The sequence below is a fragment of the Lacerta agilis genome, chromosome 3 (genome assembly GCF_009819535.1).
Source record: "Lacerta agilis isolate rLacAgi1 chromosome 3, rLacAgi1.pri, whole genome shotgun sequence".
In the NCBI taxonomy this organism is placed as follows: Eukaryota; Metazoa; Chordata; class Lepidosauria; order Squamata; family Lacertidae; genus Lacerta; species Lacerta agilis.
Window position 1 is genome coordinate 45,138,147 of NC_046314.1, and position 24,534 is coordinate 45,162,680.

The window sequence follows — 24,534 nt, forward strand, 5'->3', positions numbered from 1 at the left end:
TGTTGTTGCCTTCTGCCAACCAATGTGAATGGATGCCTTGAAAGTTCAACTTCTAAAGAAGTTAGTGTGTGTATGCTTGCACACAGGCACGCACGCACACACACACAATTATACAAATCTTTCAGTCTCAGTCTACTGAAACCTAAGCATCTAACGTATTTACTGATACAACTGGGGGGCTATTTAAACATGGTCAAATTTTAAGGATGATAGTTAAAACAAGCTTTAGTACAATCAGCTAAGTCTAAATGTTGTTTGAAAGGTGTAACATGTGTTAATTTTTCATCCAGGATCCTGTAAAATGCCATGTGTATCTTTCTCCACACACAAGCATACGCAAGTGCACAGTCATCTATACTATTAAATGCTATACTACAAGTATACCTATATTACTTTTACCTTTGTACTGCTAAAGGTGGTGGTGGTGGTTATTCTTTTGTTTGTTACTGTGTTTTGTCTTTTTTGTTTTTATATTGTAATCTGCCTTGTGATCCTTGGATAAAATGGTGGCATAGACATTTAATAAATAAATAAATAAATAAAAATAAAAATTTAAGAAATAAATAAATCTAAGGAAACCAGTTGGAGTTGCCCTACATTCTCTTTTAAATGTGTAGGCTGATCTAAATGAATGTATACAAAACAGAACCTGTGTGTGTGTGTGTGTGTGTGTGTGTGTTTCAAAAATAGAAGACAGCTAATAAATCTCTATGCCTATGCTATGGCTCACAGTGTAATCTAATGAAACGTTTATAGATGCTGCAACACTCTATCTGTGGAAATAGAGGCAGAAATATTCTGCTTTTGTCTACCTGCCAGACACATCCCTCTTTATCCAAACGAACCTCACTGAAAGTACTGTCACTGCCCTTATGGCCAAGCCAGCTAACAATCTACCCTTAACAATAGCTAACAATCTTGCTAACAACTTATAAGAGACATAAGATTCTTAGAGCTATTGCTGCATTTGCGCTTTGGCTACGGTTGGATTCCAGGGATAGTTTGAAGGGGCTTCCAAACACCCTACAAGATATGCAGAATATGTAGAGGGGAAACAAATGTTCCCAACTACTAGATTATTCCACCAGATTATTTGTTTGTTAAATTTATATCCCACCTTTTCAACAAACGATGCTCAAGGAGGCTTAACATAGAGTGTAGGAAGCGGTCTTCTACAGAGTCAGACCACCGGTCAATTTAGCTGAGTTTTGTTTAACTGATTAGCAGCAGCTCATCCAGATTTCAAAGTGCTTCTCCTAGCCCTACCTGCAGAGATTGGAACAGGAAGCATGTGCCCGTCACCGAACTTTGACCCTTCCCTATTAAATGCGGAAGTTTAATGCAGTAGAAAATGTGGTTTCCAATTATGTTAACTTTTAGACTGACTTGCCTGAGAAAATGAGAACAGCTAGTGACAAAAGAACAAATCAAAAGCCGAAAGCTACAGGCCAGCAGTCATAGCCAGACAACTGTCCCTGCACCTCTCACAAGTAAGGGGAAGGGACTCATCTCCCATCACCAGCATCTGGTTACCCGATGCGGAAAAAGATGAACATGTTAGTCACAAAAGAATTAGACTCAGAGAATCACAACAATACACTGTGTACAGGGAATATATTGACTTCTAAGTCTTCGTATGTAATGACGGCGGCCTTTAATGAACCCTTTTCTAACTCCAAATAGTGAGTGCACAACCAGCATTTATAAAATGCCATCACACCACTACAGATGTAACTTATTACCACTTTGAAATGAGCCATGTCAACCACGAAAATTAGCAGCTGTAATTTTCATAGAACATTAATTAGCAAACTGTGATGAAATATATTTAGCAAGGCATATTAAGAATTTAAAGGTGTGAAATGCTACAAACGCAAGCTACTTAGCTAATTTGCCAAAGCTAAACTGGTACTGCTGCGATCACACACTTTCTTGTACCACAGCCCTGCTGTCACAATTTAAAATAAAACAGATGCATATTTTCTTCTTCTTCAGTTTTAAAGTATTTAGACACATTCGGCGCTAAGCGTAAAGCTCTTTTACGGCTGCATGTTGTAATTAAAAGTTGCTGATGGCACTCTAAATAACGACGTGAATTAAATGCGGAGTTCTGTATATTGTTATTCTGAAGACAGTGTGAACACATTGAGCACAGCTGCTGCGCAGTCTCCAGCACTGAATTTCAATAGGACTCTGACACAAACACCATTTAAACAAACTGAGGGAGAAAAACAGTGCCCATGTCTGATGGACTGGACCCAAAGTTAAAAGAACAGTGCATGTCTTGCTAGACAATACTGCTCGTTTCCAGATTTATGACTAAGGATTTAAGCTCCTGCTAGGAAAGGAGAACAAACAGTCAGGAGATTTCCTCCTCTAAGTGCAGTTGTGTGAGCTGTTTCATCTCTGAGGCAAGATGAGTAGTTTACTGCTCATCTCGCCTAGAATTCTAACACTGTAACCCAATTACTTTGTAGCACTAAGTGCCAAGGCATGGGGTGGATGAATGAGGGGTTGTTTGTTCCTCCCCTCCATTTGCTGCATAGGATAGTTGGGAAGGAGATTTGGGCAAGAGCAGGTGTGGCTAACATGTAGCCATCCAGATGCTGTTTGAATCCAACGCCTATCAGTCCCAGAAAGTATGGCCAATGGTCAGGGATAATGGGAGGTGTGCCAAGGAGAAGGGAAAATATATATAGTCTGAAGAAGGACCTTTTAAACTTCAAACAGTTTAGAATTAGATTTAAAACGTTGAGCTTCCAAAAGTGGGAAACTGATTATGGTTGTAAGATACACTTTTCAGGTTACCTTCACCAACCTTAAACCCACCCTCGGGATATGGTAAACTAAGAATAGGGAATTTATGGCCCTCCAGTTGTTAAACTACAACTCGCACCATCCCTGAGCTCTGGAAATGCTGACTAGAGATAATGGGAGCTGTGAGTCCAACATCTGGAAGGCCACATGTTTCCCATCTCTGTGTTAAACTGTTAGGTCTTAAGCACACCCATGTCTACCACCCTACTCCAGTTTATTATTTCCTTCTGGCATATTCAACATGGCACCTAGAGAAATGCTCGGTTCTTGACTGGGTAAATACATTTCTACATACTTGGGCAAGTCCTCAAAGTATTCAGAAATCTCTACATTCTCTTTCCAATTCAACTGTCTTTCTGGTAGGCACAAGACCACTACTAAAATTAGCTATTGGAATGAAGTTTTTTTAAAAAAATAATAATAATCACATGTGGTGAGGGGAATCAGCATCCCCAATCCAACTGTGTTTGCAAGAAAATATTCAAGTACAGTGGTACCTCGTGTTACGTACTTAATCCGTTCCAGAGGTCTGTTCATAACAGGAAACCACTCATAACATGAGGCGCGCTTTCTCTAACGGCACCTCCTGCTGCTGCCGCACCGCCAGAGCGCAACTTCCGCTCGCATCCTGAGGCAAAGGTCGCAACAAGGGGCATCTATTTCTGGGTTAGCGGAGCGCGAAACTCGCAGCATTTGTAAGGGGGGATGGTACGTAACACGAGGTACCACTGTAGTAGCAACTCCCCATTTGTGTGCAGTCAGCATGCATACAACCGCTGATGAGCACACAGTTTTTGGCACTGCAATGGGGCAGGGACGGAATGGGGCAGGGGCAGAACAGGCTTACGCAGGTTTTGTTGACGCGAGTGGTGCCTTGAAATGTAACCACCCACATCAATAGGCAGTTGCCTGTATAGCAACAAGGAGCTTGCCTAGAAATGCAAATCTCTGCTCACATCAATACGTTCATCTAGGACAGGCATGTGCAACTCCAAAGAGACTGCGATTTACTCCCACTATAAAAAAACTGGCAGTGATCTACCCATTGGATGGACCAGAGATGTTGAGCTTTTTGGGGGGAAGGATGAACCAAAGTGATCAGGATCAACGAGAGACACCCCACGATCAACCAGTATATTGCGATCAAACTGTTGGACATCCCTGATCTAGGAAATACAATTGGGGCAAAATGAGCATTACAGTGAAGTTGGGTATATAGGCTGCCCATGGGAAGTGCACATTTCTAGGACACTTGCCCACGCTGGGTTGGGATAATCATAATTTGTTTTGCCATCTCTTCTTTCTTACAATGACCATGGCAAGCTTCACAGATAGCCATAGCATATTCATTTTGGGACACTGGAAAACCATTTCATTTTTAAAGGAGTTTTAGAATACCTTTCTACAGCCATGTTTTCTCTTCTCAGTGAGCAGCCCTGCAAAGAGTTTTCATTTATATCACTATTACACCACTTCAGTTCTCTCAGCACAGAAAAAGCCAGGAAATAAAGTGTCACATTTGGTTAATGAATTGAAACTCATGCAAGACATTTCAATCTGGTTTTCGTATTAGGGCATGGCCAAATAGAAATGGGCTAACTGTCAATATTTTGACTGTCAACTTACATTTCTCTCTGTCCATGTAATTTCCTCCCACACCCTCTTCAGTGGTGCCCAGATTAGTATTAGGAACTATTCCAGAACTAGTTCCATCACTGGGTAAGCATAGAATAAATGCATGCAGAAGTCTAAAACCGCTGAAAATTAGTACCAGCTAACAAAAGTGCAACATTTAAGACTTTTGGATACAGATATTTAGGTTCCAATCCTATGTCCAGTTACCTGGGACTGAGTCCCATTGAATGAGGTGGGACTTACTTCTCAGTATACACAGGATTGCAATGCAACAAAAAAGTATTGTAAAGGCTGCTATTGCTATGCTAAACCTTTGCTTGTTTCCACCCGCCCCCCTGCCCCCAAGAATGCATGAACAGGAAGCATGTCACAAAGAAGCAAACCTAATCTGGAACACTGCCAGGACAACTTAGTGCTATAGTGCTACAGAAGTATGACCAATCCCCATCCCCCCAAATGGGAACTTTTTTTTGCATGAAAAGTTACAGTCTTTCTGTTAAAAGCTATGGATCATGCACAGATTGCTACAGATTCTACACGAGCATCTAGAAAGTCTGAGGGTGCAAATCGACTGGACTGCAGGAGCACACATGACCATCCCAGTATATTCAAGAGCAAAAATCAGCCTGATAGCACACTGAAGTTGTCTCTGCAGGAGTCCTAAAATTTCACTTAGTGACTACAAAATTCCTATATCCCATCTTTGAAATACACTATCTGGCCAACTTACAATAAAATATTAAAATCATCATAAAGTTACTAATGCATTAAAATACCGGTAAGCGAAAAACAGCACCCTTATAAAAGCAGCATCCAGATACAGATCAACTGGAGTTAAAACCCCAGTGAAAATAAAAAATGCATTGCATTCACCTCATGGTAGAAAGACACCAGATTGCCAGACTAGTATTCTCCGGGGAGAGAAATTTTTGAGCTGGGCTTCAGCACAGAAAAGGCCTTCTCCCAGGTAGCCACCTGCCACATTTCAGATAGAGGAGGAGCCCACAAAAGGATACCTTGTGAAGTACAATGTGTTCATAATGGCTCCCTCCCGGTTAATCTAAAAGCTGTATTCTGAATGGATCACTGAGACCAGCTATCTCTGTTCAAGCTGGAAAAGGGTGTTCCACGTCACTGAACATGTAATATGCTCACAGTAACATTACGACAGAAATATTTTTTAAAACAAAAACAAACAACAAGACATTGAAGCTCTCTTCATCCAGATAGCCACATAAAACCAGAAGTCAGGGAAGATGCTCACCCTAAAGTTTTACCCGTCAGTACAGAAAAAATCCATGTCAAGGCAAAGGAGGATAGCACAGTTTTCTTGTGACATCTCAACTATTGCATGCCAGAAGTGGGTAAGACCAAAAACAGTGGTGGATGTAGAAATGGAATAGTAAAGATGGTAACAAAATGTGACTGCTGAAGATGCATTACTGTTTAACTGGGTATAAGCTTTAATAGTTTACCAACCAATTTAACTGATTAAGGCTTGCACCTATATTTGTATAATAATCAGCAAACATATCCAAAGATAAAAGCACATAAGGGAGCGGAGAGGAGAAAGTGCAAAGAAGGAAAGATAAGATGGGGAAAAGTCATCAGAATAAAGCATATTATGGTATACTGTTAAAAAGCAGCATCAAAACAGTATTCCAGTACATTTTTCTAGGGTAAGTAAGTCTGTCTACACAAAGCACATTTTTAGCCTCCAGAACAAAAGAGGAGGAACAGCTTGTGTGCTTTGTGAAATTCAACACTTGTATTGTAAAATACATAATTAGCTTCTCAGTCTGCAAGTTTAAATAATGATTTAAATGTTTTAAACAGGAGAGAAATTCCATATTATTATCCTGCTTTCTTTGCTCTAATTCATTTCACTAATCATGGTTATATCAACTCCAATACTCCAGTGTCAGCTTTGACTGATGCCAATAAGCTCCTTAATCAGGTATGACAACTTCCAGCTAGCGTACCTCATTAGCACACAGCAATCCTGTTCATAATTTTCTCTTTCCCCCCACATTTCATTGCCCATTTTAACAGGAGATTCTGTCAAAGTGTGCGGTATAAATCAGGCATGGGGAACATCCAGGCTGCAGGCCAGATTAGTACCATAAGCCACACCCACCTGTCCAACACCTGATGTCATATAGAGTTTCAGGTGTGGCACAGGCATGACCCCCTGCTGAAAGTGAGGTATGCAGGTACCACAAATCAGTAACACCTTCAAAACCTTTGTGCCTTGGGGGGGGGGCAGGAATAACCTTTATTAGTTTTCCAATATTCCCCCAATAATAGCCAAATTATAAAATTATTACAAAACCCTTGTGCCTTTGCCTGCACAGCTTTATTTCAAACCATGGTGACAATGTTCACCTACCGAAATGGCCCATGGGAGTGAGGGGAGGGGAGTATCTGTCCCTCTGGCTAGATCAGATTCCCTACCCCTGTGTAGTGAAAGCTGATTTACAATTTGTTAAGAAAATATTAAATTCTGAAATGAAAAAATTATGATATAAAGCAAAATGAAACAAAAACCAAGTGTTTTCCTTTTCCTGTACATCACAGGTGCCTGACTGATTGTGATGGAACACACGCACAGCTAAGAAATCCTACCATCCTATTATCCTGTCTTCACAGAGGGGGTTCCTTACATCCAGGAAATGCATTCTGGCTTTCCAGCATGGTAGCTTACTGGCGGCTACATAGTGCAATTAAGTCTCCATCACATACTCTTCCTTCATTCTCTAGGGAGGAAGAGAATGTTTGTTCTATGACCATGTTAGACTATTTGTCTCGCTCAGGATTCTCTACATTAACTAGCAGGAGCTCAGGCAGAGTGCTTCTCCATCGCCTGCTAACTTACTCTTTCAACCATGATAACAGGGTTGAACTTAAAAATATTCTGCATTAACAGCACATGCTCTGCTTACTAAGCTGCAGTCCCTACCCACTGATTTATTTCAGACCTAAGTTCTAGTACACAGAGTCAAACTACATGTTGCAAGACAATCAAAGCGATCCAACCCTGTTTGTAATGGGACGGGAGTGAGCAGCGGCGGAGGAAGCTGCTCGGGCGCCTGGGGTGGTGCACCCAGGGGTGGGGCGAGCCACGGGGCCTCCGGAGTCTGACTGCCTCCTCCCACTCAGCCACCCTACAGCTGGGGGGGGGAGGTAGCGGGCAGACTGTTTGGGTAGCATAAAGCCTGCACGCGCCCAAGCCACTGCATCTCCCCCAGGAGAGAAGTGTGGCGCGCTGCAGGCCCCACAGTGAGTGCTGCCCGGCATTTTGTCACCCCCCTCAGTGGGGACACCCGGGTCTGACCGCACCCATTGGACCCCCTTCCCCCGCCCCTGGAAGTGAGTTGGGGATGGAGAGATATCTGCAATGAAGGATTGGCAGATATGTAAAATGCTTAGCTGTTTTTAGTCAATTTAGTCTGTTTTGTTTGTGCCAACTGAGTTCAGAAATGCAAATTACGCCCAGCTGGAGGATGAGCCTCTGACAGCTAATTTCAGAGGAGACTTGGCAAGTGTAGGAGGGATTAAGCACTACCTTTTCCTGATCTGCCCCTAAAAACCCTGCCTCCATCCTGCCTGTGCTTTTTATTACTTCAGCAAATGTGAACTAAGGGTCTCTTCCTTTGCATGCTGCAACATATGCAGGGAAAATAGTCCCTCTGCTTCCCCAATCTTCTCCATAATGTAACATACGAATTTGCTCTATGGTTCTTTCATTCTCAAATATGATCTACCCATTCTTCATTAGAGACAAATCAGTGAAGGGGATTCATTCCTGAAACATTACACCATTCCCAAAACACTAAGACCTCAAAGCCTTGGAAAATCAAACTTGTGTTGTTGTTCTGTTTGTTTGTTTGTTTGTTTGTTTGTTTAAAAAAACAAAACAACAATTCAGCAGATACACTCAAAACAAAATCAAAATACCTAAACAAAGGCAAAACTTGTGCAAGCAAAACAAGTGCCTCAGGGTTATATTCAGTTGGTATCGGTTAGCTGACAGAATGTTATTTGATTCAGCATATCTGATTCAGGCTTGGGTCAGAAGAACAGGGATCAAGGTGATCATTGGTGCTTCCCCACAAAAAACCTCTGTTCTCGATAGCTTGGGGACACTTCAGAACAGCAGGAAGATGATGCAGAATCGCCAAAGATCACCTTCATCCTTGTTGCTGCTGCTTTGATTCAGCAGAGTCTTCCATCAAGACCTTCTGAAAGCAAAGAAATGGCAGGAGGATGCAATCTGCAGAAACAGTGTTTAGACTACTTAGCTTTAAAGAGGCTTTAGCTTCTCATTTAAACTTCCATGATGTTAAGATTGCACACATTTCTAATTTGAAAGCAGAAATCAAAATTAAAAGATTGCTGATTTCCCTAACTGTAAGTTGGTCAAACACGGACTAAAATCACGCTGGGAACAACAGCGTTTTACTTTTAAGGCTTTTAACATCTGAGAGGTAAAGATTAATTTGTGCGTTTCAATTAAGCAGCTGAAGTAAATTCAATCTGATGGCTACTGAATTGGCAAACAAAATTATTCTGCATGAATTTCAAAAGAAAGCCCACTACACTAGACTGTTATAAAGTCATTTTGGCTGCACTGATACTATGGTTATATATAATACCCAATTTGTTCTTCATTTCTGCTTTTAGATTAAATGTTAAGTACTATTGGATTCCTCAGTGTTGTTTCTTATTCTATATAATCATCACACTAAAAGACAGGATGTTTTTGTTTTTTATGAAAAGAACAAAAAGAAAGCAAGCATTAGTATGTTCTTCTACTTCCATTTTGTCATCCCTCCCCTACTCTCCACATTTCTCACCATTCAAATCCATTTCTCTGCTCAAGAATATTCACTCAACAAGCACAGCTGTTATTCTGAAATCTTTACAGCTAAATCAAAGATAATTGGACTTCAGAGTACTTTTAAATTGTAGCCTAGGAAAAGAATCTAGCTTAATGCATCATTTGCATTACCTATAAAGACTGCTTTTCTATCCTTTTAAATTTATAGTGCTTTTTTGGGGGGGGGAGCACAAAAGAGTTATACAGTAGTTTTACAGATATGTGGATTTCTTTACACAAAAGGGCTTTATGAGAAGCTATTAAATCTTGCAAAAGTAAAAGAAAATCAATAACCAACTCTGGGGATTCTACAATGTTTAAAGTTATTAATACAAGTAATGAAATATTTCTCATAAGTGGGTCCTATTTGTTTTATGAACAGTATGTTGTAAAAATCATATTTGCACTCAACACACAGTAAAAAGGGTCATCATTTGGTGAGAATAAAAAAAAAACCATAATGCAATCAAGCATTAACAGATTCATGAAGCAATTATAGAAAGGGAAATTAGTAAAGCTTTATTGTTATAGCAGTTTAAAATGATACAAATCATTATACCCAGTGTTTGCCTGAAAAAAACAAATAATGAAATGTTGCAATTCTGGCATGAAGTTGCACACAATATCACCACTTTGCCACAGCAGTCAGTATACCATATCCTAAGCAGTTAACGCATTGGCATAGAAAGCCCTGCAGCTGTACTGTTAGGTATTCCACATCTGTCTCTGTAAAAATATTAATAAGTCTAGTAGTAACAACAGTCGGCCATTTATTAAACAAGCACTAATTGCAATCATATCTAGACAAGTGTACAACTTGTCCTGGCAAAACATTGCAAGGAGGCCAGCTAGTTATTATTGTTGTTGTTGCTACTTTTCAAGGAGGAAAAAGGAATTCTGCCTTTAAATGCTTTCCACTAGCACCCGGAGCACTGAACTGGAAGCCGCTTTGGTGCGACTCTGCAAATGATCGCCAGAATGAGTGTGTTTTGGTCCACAGGACAGGTGGCCTGCTATTCCTCTTCTCATCTTGTCCTTCTGCTTCATTTCCCACCAGATGACGAGCCCTCTTGGGGCAAGGTCTCTCTTTTTTATGTGGAAAGTAGAACAGGTTTTAGAAATTCAAATTGAAGTTTGAGATACTAACTGTCCTAGCAAGCAGTTACAAGAGAAAAGGCTTCAATTGAGTGAAGAACATTTTAAAACTTCGTGAGGCAGGTGCACTTGCTAAATAGCTCATTCAAAGCATTGCCAGTGGTTGACATCTGCAGTCTCAATGCAGTGTTGTAGAGGGCAATAGGAAATCACCACACTGATTTCCCAAATCCTGCAACAATTCTACAGCAGCACCATGCAAAAAGCATGAAAAGGACCGTTTGTAAGCCAGAGATAATAGAATCGTGAATTTTGAAGCAAAAAGTTTTTCCAGCATCTTCCTAAAGGTTCTCTCTCCATTTATGAAGCCTGACTCTGAAAAAAAAATAACCTTAACAGATTTTGCATTAATATAAACATTTGATAAGATTTTTAAAATAAAAAAAATACTTATTGGATGAAATGTCACTTCAAAATGCTTGCCTGCATGAATTAATACAAGACTATTAGTGTGTTATCATCACGTTTTACAAATATTAAATCAGATCTAAAACTGACTAGGTAAACTTTCAGAGCAGGGATGGGGAGCTATTGGGATGATGTTGGACTTCCAGCAATCATCAGCTGCAGTCAGCATGGCCAGTAATGAGGGTGACAGATGTTGTTCAGAAATATTCAGAAGACCACACATTCCTCATTCCTGATTTAGGGGAAGTGTCACTAATTTAATCTAATCTACTGTGTGCTTTATTTGAAATTCTCCCTGAATTCACTATAAACATTCTTTTAACCAACGTGGAGATGAAGAAAGGGTGGATGAAAGGTTTGTAGGCAAAAGCATTGCTAGCTTGGGCTATACTGAATTGAAAACTAAAACATTTAACATTATTTTTTTATTTTACAAAACACTAGCTCTTCTACAGCATCATATATTGGATTAACAACTACAAGAATTAAGAAACGCATTTTGTTCACCTGCAGGTGACACTGTTGGACCAGTCCATGAAAACACATAAGCAACAAGCGGTAAATATTCCTTTTCAGCGTGCTCAACTGTTTTGGATTGATGAGGGATCCAAAGAAAAACATTATTTCTTCTTTTTATGTTAGCCCTTTAAAGCTGTACAACAATAAACCTCAGCATAGCTATTAATTTAACTATTTCATTTTTAGGCCTACTAACACTGATATTTTTCAGACAGTGAGTAAAACAAATGGAAGACTGTGCATACTTGAAACTAAATCTTCTAAGCAAAAAGCCTGCTTCAATCAACCAGAACATATATAGTTTTGAAATAAAAAAGCCTTTATTCTAAAAGGGGATTAAACAATTTTGTCATTAAAATAATAGGAGAGGGTTTACAAGGAAAGGAGGCAGAACGAAATCAACATACTTTAAAAAAGAAAAGTCATATTTTGGCAAATCTTCTACCATTAGTAATTAAAAAATAATAAAATATATACTACCTTTCCCAAAATTCAAGGGGCCTTACTCTGCTCTTATTTAGCACTTACTGAACATTCACACTTCTTTGTACAAATCACCTCCCTCCCCTCTATTGTCCCAGTCCAAATTAGGACCCTTTGGCTGCCATTTTAAAGGAGGAGGAATGCAGTTGTGGCCACAAATCGAACACATTGTCTAGCTGGGTTTTGAGCATTATTAGAAAGTAGTTGCATGTTACAAAGGGCTAATCATGAGAACGAGTATGCTTGCAGAACGGTACAGATGACTGCTTTGCGAAGTGCTTACTTGAATACATTGGCAACTAGTAATCTGCCACCATCACCTGTTAGTGTGTCACAAGCAGGAACCTTCAAAGCTGCCTTATACTAGGTCTGTCTACTTGTCCATCAAAACCAGCACTGCCTGTTAGGACTGTCAGTGGTTCTCCACGTTCTAGTCTAGTCCTCTCGCTTTGAGATGCCATGGACTGTACCTGGGACCGGCTGCAACGGAATGCATGAGCTCTACCACTTAGCTGCCCAGGTATAATGTTATTCTATATGACAAAGTGATAAAGAAAACGCACAAAGGGTGCATGCAGAGGGTAGAACTCAGCACAGTGATAAGTGGGGCATGAGTGTAGGGAATGAGGTCCTGTCACACAATAAGACTTCCTCCTTCTCTTGTCCCTCACACCCCCTAAAATTGTTCTGGGTTTCCCCTCAAACCGCCAGAACAGTTTTTTGGGGGGTGGGGGACGGGTGGGATGAGAGAGGGGGAAAGTTAGGTTGTCCAAGCAGACCTCATTTTGTGCATGGAACAACTAGTTGAATCCTGCCTCGAGCTCTTTGTTGCACTAAATCAATCATAAAAATGTTTAGATGCTGTATTAAGAATAACATCTGACAGAAGCTTTGCAAGAAGATGGGATGGGCAAGGGAGTAGATAGTCTTGGAGTTCTGCCCTAAAGACTGGGGGCAGGATTCACATAATATGTTCCATGAGCATGAGGCATGCTGGGTCTGCTTGCACAATGGGACTTTTATGCTGTCCTGCCCCTCACCCCCTGAAATAGCCAATGGGGGGCCGGAAGAACCTCTAGAACAGCATGCAGGGGGAGGAGAGAGGGGATCATTCTATCTGGCAAGCTGCAACGCTTGGACTGATGGAAGGTTCACAAGAGCACTGCTGAATTCCTCCCAAAATATACAATCAGGTGGGATGTAACACTTTATTCTGGGTCACATAAACCACTCTACTATAAAGATGAATCCATAAAGGGAGAACACAGTGTGAAATAAGGAAGACTTCAGATTATAAAAATGATTGCATATGAAAAGGATGTCCAGCTCCCTATGGAGAGCTAGAAGTTTTTCTAAGTATCTTCAGCCTCGAACACCACTACCAACCTTTGGGTACACTGTGCTACATTTGAAAAAGAGACACAGACATTTTTATATTTCCATTTGTAGTTCGCTTAAGGGGGGACGACGAGAAGAATCTAATTTTAAATAGGGCATGCCTTTCTACCTTGTGAATAAAAGAAATAGCTGTGCCACGGAGAAATGCTGCAAGAGATTTCTCAGCAAAGGAACAAGGCTTCCTCTTTATTAGCAATAGCTTCTTGATGTATTTTGGTATTGCTACAGGTCCCTGCCCAAATGTCGATCAAAGGCAAATATTCTGATCCCGAAGCTCTGTGGGTGTGCAAAACGCTCAGCATTAGTTTTTTTTTCTCCATCTAGTTATGATGGAAGACAATACAAGTATTATAACAGCTGCTTTTTCTTTTCAGATGTAACATTTTTAATGGGGAACTTTTCTTGGTAATGTCGGGGTCTTCAGAGGACCTTCTGTGATTCCAGCTGCTCCTATTTGTGTTTAAAATCCTTTATTCCAAAAGGTGTCGCATGTAAAAAAAAATAAGCTGGCCCTAAAAACAGCAAACAAGAAACCAGGCTACCCCAGTTGTACTGTCCTCACTATGACAGTGCACAGAGTTGTGATGCTGATGTGTGGAATGGTTTTTTGGCGTTTGTGTGTGCGCGCGAATGTGTGTGATATATGTCTTTAGTTTAATTAAAATAGACCTTTAATACTAGAAAAAGATACCCACAGACTCCACAAAGTGTCTGTTCAGCGTATCACCCAGTTATGAAGGCTGCATATCAGTGGCACTGGGCTTCTTCTGTTTCCATTCCTCCATTAAAAAACCAGTAGGTTTTTTACTGCCAGGTGGTAGGTAGAAAAGGGGTGAGGAATCACAGAGTATGAATTAAAGACAGAGGTGAGCCATGGGAGGATACACATATCTGGCTCCATCTCGTGTAGCATTTAGGAACCAATGGCCCTTTAACAATTGCAAGTGAAGCAGCAGTCATCAGGAGAAGGAATGTCAGAGTGAGCAGAACAGCAGCTGGGCAACCAACAACCTGAGTAATTAGCAATTCCAAATGAAGACTATACTGACTGAAAATACAGAGATTTTGTCACACATGCTTAATAACTAAAACTAAAATAAATAATAAAATTATTATAATCACAATTATTGTATTTCCAGAAGTGAAACCATGTTTGTCTGTTTCAGTTTATGTTACTGTATAATACATCTGTTAGACTTTAAAGTGCCACAAAAATACTCTTAGTATTATATTACCGTATATACTAGCAGGGAGTGCCCAGCCTTGCATGGTATTCTTAAAAACAGAAAATATTGTGATTTTTAAGTGGGTAGTACACTTTGTGAGTTTGAACCAATCACGTCAAAAATCAGGTAAAATCAAGAGTCACATTTTGGTCCGCCATCTTGGTTCAAAATGGCACCTAACACTCAAACACTATGGGAAACTGCTGTGCACACCTGTGGAAGCCCTCGTGTCAAGTTTGGCAATGATATCTCGAGAGGCAGATAAGCCTATGCCAAAAAACAGGCCAAACAAAAATGGGAGCTGTACCAAAAACTGTTCTCTCTGACGAAGGCAGGAAGACACCTGGGAAGTGAGGAATTCTAGCCCTTCCCCACACAAACCATTAAGTCCACTTTAGCTTACCCAAAGCTGGTTAATGCCCTCCTCTTGAAGGGAAAAACTGCATTGTTCCCTCTTCTGTCAGGATCATTTGCCACTGGACAGAAAAGCCATCATGGCTGAAGTGTCTGAAGTCCATCAGCGGACAAACCCATCAGGGTGCTAATCCACACAGCTCAAAAAGTCCTGATAACATTTTCCACCCTCAGGGCTACTTGCTCTGTTCAGCTCTGACACGTCCGTTGTTTGCTTCACTTCTTTCTACTGCACTGTCATCACAAAAGCAATCCATCTACTAATCTTTGAAATGACAATCTGCTTGCCCCCTCCAAGCTATTTCCCCATTCAAGAAAATCAACACTGCGCGAGTAACTGGAGAAGTGCCCACTTCACTGAAATATTAGCTTACGTAAACAAGTTGTATTTTCGCAAAGTAATAAACCAGTTATATGTAGGAGTTGTGCTACTGACTCTCATTATGGATTTATTAACGTCTCTGTCTCAGAGTTTCAAACATTACCTAACATAATAAACCACATCAACATCTGTCTCACAAGTGTGCTTACCACAAATCTGGTTAAAATAGACATTAATGCTGCTCAGATCTTTACAGAAAACCTCTATAAATGAGCTTCAGGAAACTAATTCGCCTACTCCACCTTTTCTAGTATGTGGGGAGACAATATGTAAACAGACAGTCCCTGCTGGGTTCTGCTGTGCACAAAGAACTGTAAATGAACAAAGGCAGCCATAATGACTTAAGTGTCTGTTCACCATGACAGGTTTTTTGTGCACCCACGTATCCACTGCATGTGGCACTTTTCCAGTTACTGTACTGGAATTGGGCTCTTCCTGCTTATCCAGAGCTCTGTGCGCACATCCCAGCCCCTACATCTGAGCCTAGAGTTTCTGGTTTAGGGCTAGAAATCAGAGCTAGGGTAAAAAAAAGATAAGAGACATTTTGAAAACACTTAAGTGCTTCAAATACACAGTTCCGTTGCAATAATCCTTACAAAACTCCTTTAGCCACCGTAGGTCAGTATTAAATCCCTATGTTGCATATGGAGGCTGGGGTGAGTGGGTTGTCGACAACGTGTGTGTTTAATTTGGGCAATTTCAGCTGGCCAGCTGGCAAACATGTAAAGCTGGGATTGAGCAAGTTACCGGTAACTATATGCAAGTTGCAAGTTGACCTGTATGCAAATGGTTAGATACAATTCAGTACAGTGGTACCTCTGGTTAAGTACTTAATTCGTTCCGGAGCTCCGTTCTTAACCTGAAACTGTTCTTAACCTGAAGCACCACTTTAGCTAATGGGGCCTCTCGCTGCCGCTGCACTGCCAGAGCACAATTTCTGTTCTTATCCTGAAGCAAAGTTCTTAACCTGAAGCGTTATTTCTGGGTTAGCGGAGTTTTTAACCTGAAGCGTATGTAACCCGAGGTACCACTGTTATCTGTTTGAAGGAAAGAAATGGAAAGGCTACAGAGAGATAAGAACAGTGTATACATAACAGCACAGTGCCCCTTATGACCGACACCACCCAAATAAACTGGACCTCATCTTAAATTGAGTTTCTGCTCTCTGTCGTGACACTGATTAAAAACTCAGGTCATACTTAGGGTCTTCTCAGAGATGGTGCCACAGTTATGCAAAACCCTCTTTGGTGAACTCTAACAAGCTCTCTCCTGTCTCACTTTCAGCCAGAGTGCGATGATGATGATGATAATGATGATGATGATGATGATTTAGACATGCTTTCAGCATGAACTCGTGGACATCCAATGAAGCTCAGTGTTGGAAGATTCAGTACTTTTTCACACAGTGCATAGCTAAACAACTATGGGATTCACCCCTACAAGAGGCAGTGATGGTCATCAACTGGAATGGCTTTAAAAGATCAGACAAATTCATGAAGGATAATCAATGGATATAAACAGCTCTCAATGGCTACTACCCTGTTTCTCCTAAAATAAGACATAGCCATAAAATAAGCCATAGCAGGATTTCTATGCATTTGCGAAATATAAGCCGTTCCCCAAAAATAAGCCATACCCCGAAAATAAGCCATAGTGACATGGTACCTCCCATTAAAACAGCCTGGAGAGGCGTGGCTATGCAGCGTACCGATGCGACGCGGTTAAAATAAGACATCCCCTGAAAATAAGCCATACTGTGTTTTGTTGAGCGAAAAAAATATATAAGACGGTGTCTTATTTTAGGAGAAACACAGTAGCCACAAATGGCTGCCTCCCTGGTCGGAAGCAGCATGCTTCTGAACATCAGTTGTTAGGGAACACAAATGGGGAGCCTGTGCTCAGGTCCTGCCTGTGAGTTTCCTGTAGGTATTTGGTTCAGCACTATGAGAAAAGGAAGCTGGGCTAAGTGGGCCTTTGGCTTGATCCATCAGGACTCTTCTTATGCTTACACAGAAGCTGAAAGCTCCATTTGTGTATCACTAGGTCTGTTCGCTTCTTTCTCTGATATGCAAGCGGTAAGAGCACTGATACTGGTGCCATGGCATAAAACAGTTTTTCAGAGTCTTCCAAGAGACGCTAGGGCCATTTGGAAGTTCATATGGAGTTGGTTTCCCCCCCAAAAAATATCACTGGACAAATTATTTCTTCATCACTACTGTTTATGCCTTGCCATTTGAAAGCATGCATACAGTGGAGTGGCGTGTGTCATCTCTGCTCATGCAAGGCACTGGTGAAATGCAAAAGGCTTGACTAGCACTATGCATGGACTTCCTTTTTTCTTTTTTATAAATTTTATTTCCAAATTTGGATTCTTTTTACAGACATACAAATACAAAACTTCCCAGTAAACATATATTTCGACTCCACCCCTTTTGCAGTTTCTTATCATTTTTAATACTGCGTTTCCCATGTTATTCCATTTATTAGCTATTCCCTGATTTTTTTTTTAATGTTACATTTAACTTCTTGCTTTACATTAATCCTGCTAATGAGCTTAAATGTATACAAAAACTTTTCAGATATTCCACAAATGTTTCCCTCTATGCATGGACTTTCAAGGCAGCTTAGAATGTTTCCCACCATCTTCTGCAGCAGGTAGCACAGCAGAAAAGCTACCCTGATGGCAGCAAGTTTGAAAAATCACTGCTTTAATTCACGAATCAAGAATATTTCATTGTTTTGTTAAAGCACATTTATACACTACTGCGTGCATCCATCAATATATTTATGCTTGTCATGTAGCATACCTGGGTTCGTAGAATCTCACTTTTCGACAACTGCATATCACCAGTCAGCTCTTTCACTGTGATGCCTAGTGGCTCCAGCCGCTTACTGAAGTAATTTGTCATCTCAGCTGCCAATGCCTTCATAGGAGCAACATAAACAATCTGTACAAAAAAGGACACCAGTTTGATAAATGAGCAAAGTGTACAAGAGTGTTGGTTTTGCAGCAACTGATACAAATCACAATTTATTGTGAAATATTATACCTAGCACTTACAGCAACAGGGGAAAAACTTAATAGTGGTATATGGAAAGTGGTTATCGGTGCTGGATAAGTGTGCAGCTTTTTAAAAGACAATAGATTTTGTTTACACGGGCTTATCATTTTGAAAATTGGTTCTGCATCAAAGCTAAATATATTTTCAAAGCTTTTCACATGGGTAATAAGATTTTCAGAACAGAAAAAGGAATTACATAACAGAGATGAAGTAAATCAACAGGCTCCATCTCCGTGTGACTTGGGGAAAACACAATGTCCTTGAAAACTTCTTGAATCCATATAAATGCGCACAACTCTATAATGGGCTTTATCTTATAAGTTATAAAGCTGTCCTGCAATTCATTAAATTCCTACCTTAAATTCGTCCTTTTTGATGACTCCTTGCTGAACATGCTGACGGATTTCATGCAAAACTGTTAACATGGCAATGTTAGTCTTTCCAGCCCCAGTGGGTGCACAGATTAGCATGTTTTCATTTGTATTGTAGGCAGTTTCAAAAACTATGGACTGGATTCGATTTAACCTTTTCATGCCCTTGAAAGCAAGTTGCCCAATCTGCAATAGAAGTCCAGAAAAGAAAAGAAGCATTCAACTAAATAATTAAAACAGTTGCTGTTGACAAGGACTAAAGTGTGCAATTCTAACTTTAATTTGTCCAGTTCATCATTATGAACTACACCAGGGTGGAGAACAAGTGGCCCTCTAAATGATACTGGATTCCTGGCTCCCATCAGCCCCAGCCAGCACAGCCAACAGCCAGGGATTATGCGTGTTATATTATTTGTTCAACTTCTATTTATTTTGACTATTTATGCATTTCTTACCTGCAGTTGATTCTATCTGGTTTACATAAAGGTCAACAAATGCAATCAAGATAAAACAAAGTTAAAAACAAACTATAAAAGCAGAAATTACTTTAATTGCTCGCTTGAATAAAAGTCTTCAGCTGTAGTCACAACAACCTCTGGAGGACCCCAGTTTCCATCCCTAGACTACATCACACCTAACATTCAACTAACTGAAAAGCAGTTTCACATTTATCCATTCCCTTCTTCACTCTTTTGCTCCTCAGGTCCTCTTAGTTGTCATCACCTGCCAACTTTCTTTCCACTTCACTACTAAAAATAAACATTTCTCACAACTTTTCCCTTAGTCACACTTCATCTCCTTTCAAGTTCAGCTAAGATTACAGTATACCACTTTGACCAAATCAAACACACCATTACTTACTTCCCCTCCCACTTTGCAATCAACTTTTTTCTTCTAACAGCATAGATCTTGTGGCTTTGTACTCCTTTTTATGGACTGATAACAGTTCATTTTAGGCGATTTATAAGCAAGGAACATTATAATAATGCTATGCACAATGCTGGTTAGCCCATATCAAACGGAATATTTCTATTTCTACACCACCTTTCAACTGAGGATCATGGGATGGATTTCAATATAAAAACACAAAAACTCATACCATAGTAACGAGCAAAAGCAATACCGCCCCCCGACCCCGTTTAAAAGGCCACAGATTTTTAAATTGGTCAAAGGCCTGGGATAAGAGGAAAGTTTTTGCCTGGCACCTAAAATATATAACAAAGGCACCAGGCAAGCCTCCCTGGGGAGAGCATTCCACAAAGGGAGAGCCACCACAGAAAAGACACATTCTTGTGTTGCCACCCTCTGGACCTCTTGTAGAGGAGGCACATGAAGGGCCTCATATTATTATTGCAGGTTCTGGGTCAGTTCAGCTGGAGAGTTATTGCAGTCTTGAGACATTTAAGGCTCTATAGGTCCAAACCAGCACTATGAATAGGACCCAGAAACTATTTGACAGCCAGTGCAGTCAGGCAAGGATGCCCAAACTGTCTTGCCCTGTTCAGCAACCTGGCAGCCAAACTCTGCACCAAACTGCCTTTAGAGGCAGCCCTATGTGTAACTTGTTGCAGTAATCTAACCAAGTGGTTACCAGAGGATAGATGATAGAAGATAGGGCATAGCTGGACTAACAGTTGAAGCCAATGGAAGGCACTCCATGCCACCAAGGCCACTTGAGCCTCAAGTGAGAGCAGTGGATCCAGAAGTTGCCTCAAGTTGTGTTTGAAGTGGGTAGGGGGGGACCTGTAGTCCCCCAGTTCCTGCTGGCATACAATTCCCATCATCCCTGGCAATGGCTATGGGAGTTGGGACCAATCGCAACTGAGGTTCAGCAACCTGTGGTGGGCCACAGGCTCCCCACCACTGTCAGGAATGTATACTAAGAGAAGCAAATGTTAAAAAGCAATTGAAATGATTACAGGGATCAAGCATCTTCTGTACAAATAACACCAGGACTTTAAGTATACAGGGAGCAGAGAGGGTGGAAATTATTATTTCATTTTATACAGTAAAACAAAAACAAAGCAGTTTTAAGATTTCCTCCCAGGAATGCACAATAAACCTATGAAACCTACTACCACAGAATATTAACACGTCGCTTACGTCAATATTTTTTTTAATGAGATGGTAAATTCATGAAGGACATATTCACATAGTATATTCCTGACACTTAGATAACAGGGCACAAAGATGTGGTGCATGCAAGCTTTCCTGGCACATTAGGTTGGCCACAGACACCAGAGAGAATGTTGAAATAGACTGATCATTTACCGTATTTTACGCTCCATAAGACGCACTTTTTCCCTCCTAAAATGGAAGGGAAAATCGCTGTGCGCCTTATGGAGCGAAGGCTTCGCTCCCACTGCCTCCCCACATCCCCTGCCGCGTTCGGCGGGAGGTGGGGGGAGGCAGCAGCGATGTTGCTGGATCATGCCAGCACCTCCGTTCACCGAAAGAAGCTTCTTTTGGCGAGCGGAGCTGCTAGCACGATCCACCAACACCTCCGCTGCCTCCCCCCACGTCCCGCCGAACGCGACGGGGGATGGGGGGAGGCGGCGGGAAGCGAAGGGGATGTTGGTGGATCGTGCCAGCAGCACCGTTCACGGAGCTGCTAGCACGAACCACCAACATCTCTGCTGCCTCCCCCCATCCCCCGCCGTATTCGGCGGGAGGTGGGGGGAGGCAGCTGCGATGCCTGCTTTTGGGATCGGTGGGCGGCAGGGAGGTTGGTAGAGGATTTCCTCCACCACCCCACGCGCTGCCCGCCAATCCCAAAAGCAGGCTTATCCCCTGTTGCTTTAAAGGGACATGGGGAGGAGGGGCGAAACCTTCTCCCCTCGTCCCCATGTCCCTTTAAGGAAGCGGGGATGAGCCGCTGTGAAGGGAGAAGGGGCTTCCCCTCCAGCACCCCCCTCCGTGTTTTTTAGAGGAGGAAAACCAGGAAAATATTTTTTCCTGGTTTTTCCCCTTTAAAAAACAAGTGCGTCTTGTGGTCCGGAGCGCCTTATGGCCCGAAAAATACGGTATTTAACCTAGCATAAGTATTCTACATCTGTTGTGCAAGATTGTGCATGTTAATATATGCAATCTATTTTTTTAAAAGTAATTTCATAATCATGCTAACTGGGGTCAGGCTTGGGAATGAAAAATGTGTTCCCTTTGTTTCTACTGCAGTTCTCAGAAACTCGCCACGTGAAAAGTCAAAGTCATCTTAAGGTTTTCTATTCCAGGTGTGATCAATTCATAAGTGTAGAAGAAAAAGAGAAGGGCAGAAACAGTTTCCAGGAGAAGAATTGGGACCGACATGCTTTGATTTTTTTTTTTAAAAAAAGAATGGTTACACCAGGCAGAGGAGGAAAAGTAGTAGCAGTGAGCAACGGCAGATTTTTCAAGATGGGCTGGCAGTCTGTCAAGTCACTACTCCTAAAAGACAGCAGGAACAAGAAATCAAAGCCCCAGAAAGAATGAAGCGATCTTGGAAAGCTCTTCAAACATGTGCTTCTAAGAGACGGTGGCATGAGGAAAGAGAAGGAACCACAATTTATGAGGACAACCTAAAGAATAGTCTGTTTGAGCAACATACCTTCAGCTGCAGATCACTGCTCAGGAACCCAAGTCTCTATTCTTGCCTGTTTGTAATTGATCAGTTTGCAGCAATGGGAAAATAGCAAGGGTTAACCCTTTCATCACTTGCCCCCTGCAACCCCATCCCCTCCCCTCCGCCAGTCACTTTCCCTCACAATGCAATAAATGTATCTGGATGGCTACAGGAGTTGGAAGAGGTAAAAAGTAATGTTTAGTGGAAGTCCAGAAAATATTTCGCTTTTTCTGCTGCACCCCATTTAATTAGCCAGCCCCTTTGCAGCTGTTTCAAAACGACCTGAATTGCCAAACTCAGATCTGACAAATGGGTAGTTCTGATCTAGTTTTCTTTGTAAGAATAGGCAGGAGTCACCAATGCTGCAAATGCCAAAAGCTGAAAGGTAAAAATGTTGTGATTCTTTTCCATTGTGAGGGATGAATATTTCTACTTATTTTTGAAATCTAACTATAACAGGAGCTATTTCTACTCCTTATGCCAGAAAATTCTACATCTCAGTTATAAAATTTCTTGTCTGTCCTGAACCAATTTACAGAGCAATTCTAACTGCCGGAAGCCAGCATAACTTACCATTAGTGAAAGTTATCCCATTCCAAACGCTATTCAGAAGCCTCTGAGAGGGCTACTGACACCTAACCCAGCAGGTGAGTATGGGCCTGAGTTTTGAGACTTGAATCCTAGGTCACATGACTGAGCTGAACAGGGTGTTGGAATAGACTTAAGCATTTCCTTGCCTCACACCTGGAATTTGCATATTTTAAAAGTTAGACATTAATCTGATTATGGCTTCCCTTTCTCAATGAAACCTTTTCCACTTGTCATGTATTCCCAAATTCATTGCTACTTATGACTCTTTCCTGATTTGATAAGAATTAATTGCTCTTCAACAACATCTTTACCTAACAAAATAATATAAACAAGCAAAATGGAGAAGAGAATTGAACTTTGTGATGGCTTTGATTTTCCCTGAAAATTACCATTAAGTTTGTTCTTTCCCTGGACAGATTGCCCATTTGGACTTTTATGGCTAATGGAAAAAAACTGGGACAGTTTAATTGTGCATTGATTAATGGGTATGATGCTGCCAGTTCTTATGAGTTGACTCTTTTAAAAGGTTTAGCAGCAGAATTCTAGATTGCTGTGTAACATCCACTTATTAAAATAGGTTTTGGGAAGATGATTTATGATGGTTGTAAGATATTTTATCCCAACTTGTATTTGTCCCTTCAAGTCACTCTTGGAATATGAAATACAAAGGAGTGAATAGAACAGTATCTCATTGGTACCTAGTTGCCAGCTAACCTGTGGTAGTATGTTAGGTTTGTGCCTCAAAGGCATTGGGTTTAAATCTAATATCCCCGGAGGTCACAAAATGCAAGGAGCTTGCCCCGTTTGGGGAGTTTATTGTCCGTCTACTCAGAGTTGCATTTCATTTTACCATCCGTTGATCTGCTGAAATGTTCTGAAAAAATCCAGAGTCAACCTATTCTTCAAAATTTGCCTCTAACAGCTAACAATTTCTTTGCTGGACCACAACAATATCCACCTTTTCCAGAATTCTGCAGCTGAGAAGCAATTTAAACCTGGATCTCCTACAGCCAATCACATAATTGAGAGGATTTGGTAATATATTAACCAACTCAAATGCCCTGTGGTCCAATACATATTTCCTTTGAACAAGGTTCTGTGGGACCTTAATGTCAGCCATGAAGTGTCCAATAGCTGCTTATTTCTTTCATTCCGCTGTTGATTCTGGCAGCAACATAACATCACATTTTCGATGAAAAGGCTCGGCTGGTGAGCAGTTGCACTTCTGGATCATGACAGGACACAGGAAAAGCCAATTAGCCACCTGCCAGCTAATCTTATGCCTACAGCCAACATTGTCAGGTCCTGTTATTGTAGATGAAAACAGTTCTGCTGTTTGTGTTACAAAAATAGTGATCTACCCTAGTTTCTCCTCTGTGCCACTGCAACAAGCAACAACACCCACTTGTTAGAAAAATCAAGTGGAGTACAGAGTGAAGACGGCAAATTAAAACTGGAATATAAAGAACAAATGCAAAACTATGTTTGGCCGTGCAAACAAATTTAAAAATTCACCCACCCACGGTTGTCACTATGACAAGACATGACCAAAGGCTTCTCTCAGCATCCCTGCCTCTCTCCTCCCTTAGATTTACA

The 24,534-nt window shown here is 41.1% G+C and overlaps 1 protein-coding gene across 2 annotated transcripts in view; it reads right to left on the reverse strand.

The window, feature by feature from the left end:
• The window catches only part of ASCC3 (activating signal cointegrator 1 complex subunit 3), a 194,592-nt gene that overhangs the window by 131,995 nt on the left and 38,063 nt on the right, over positions 1 to 24,534 (reverse strand). For both annotated transcript variants that reach the window (XM_033143493.1, XM_033143494.1), the window contains 2 exons: positions 18,735 to 18,935; positions 18,124 to 18,264 (listed from right to left, as the gene is read on the reverse strand). In XM_033143493.1, the coding sequence (XP_032999384.1) occupies positions 18,124 to 18,264; positions 18,735 to 18,935 (342 nt within the window). The remainder of the gene's footprint in view (positions 1 to 18,123; positions 18,265 to 18,734; positions 18,936 to 24,534) is intronic.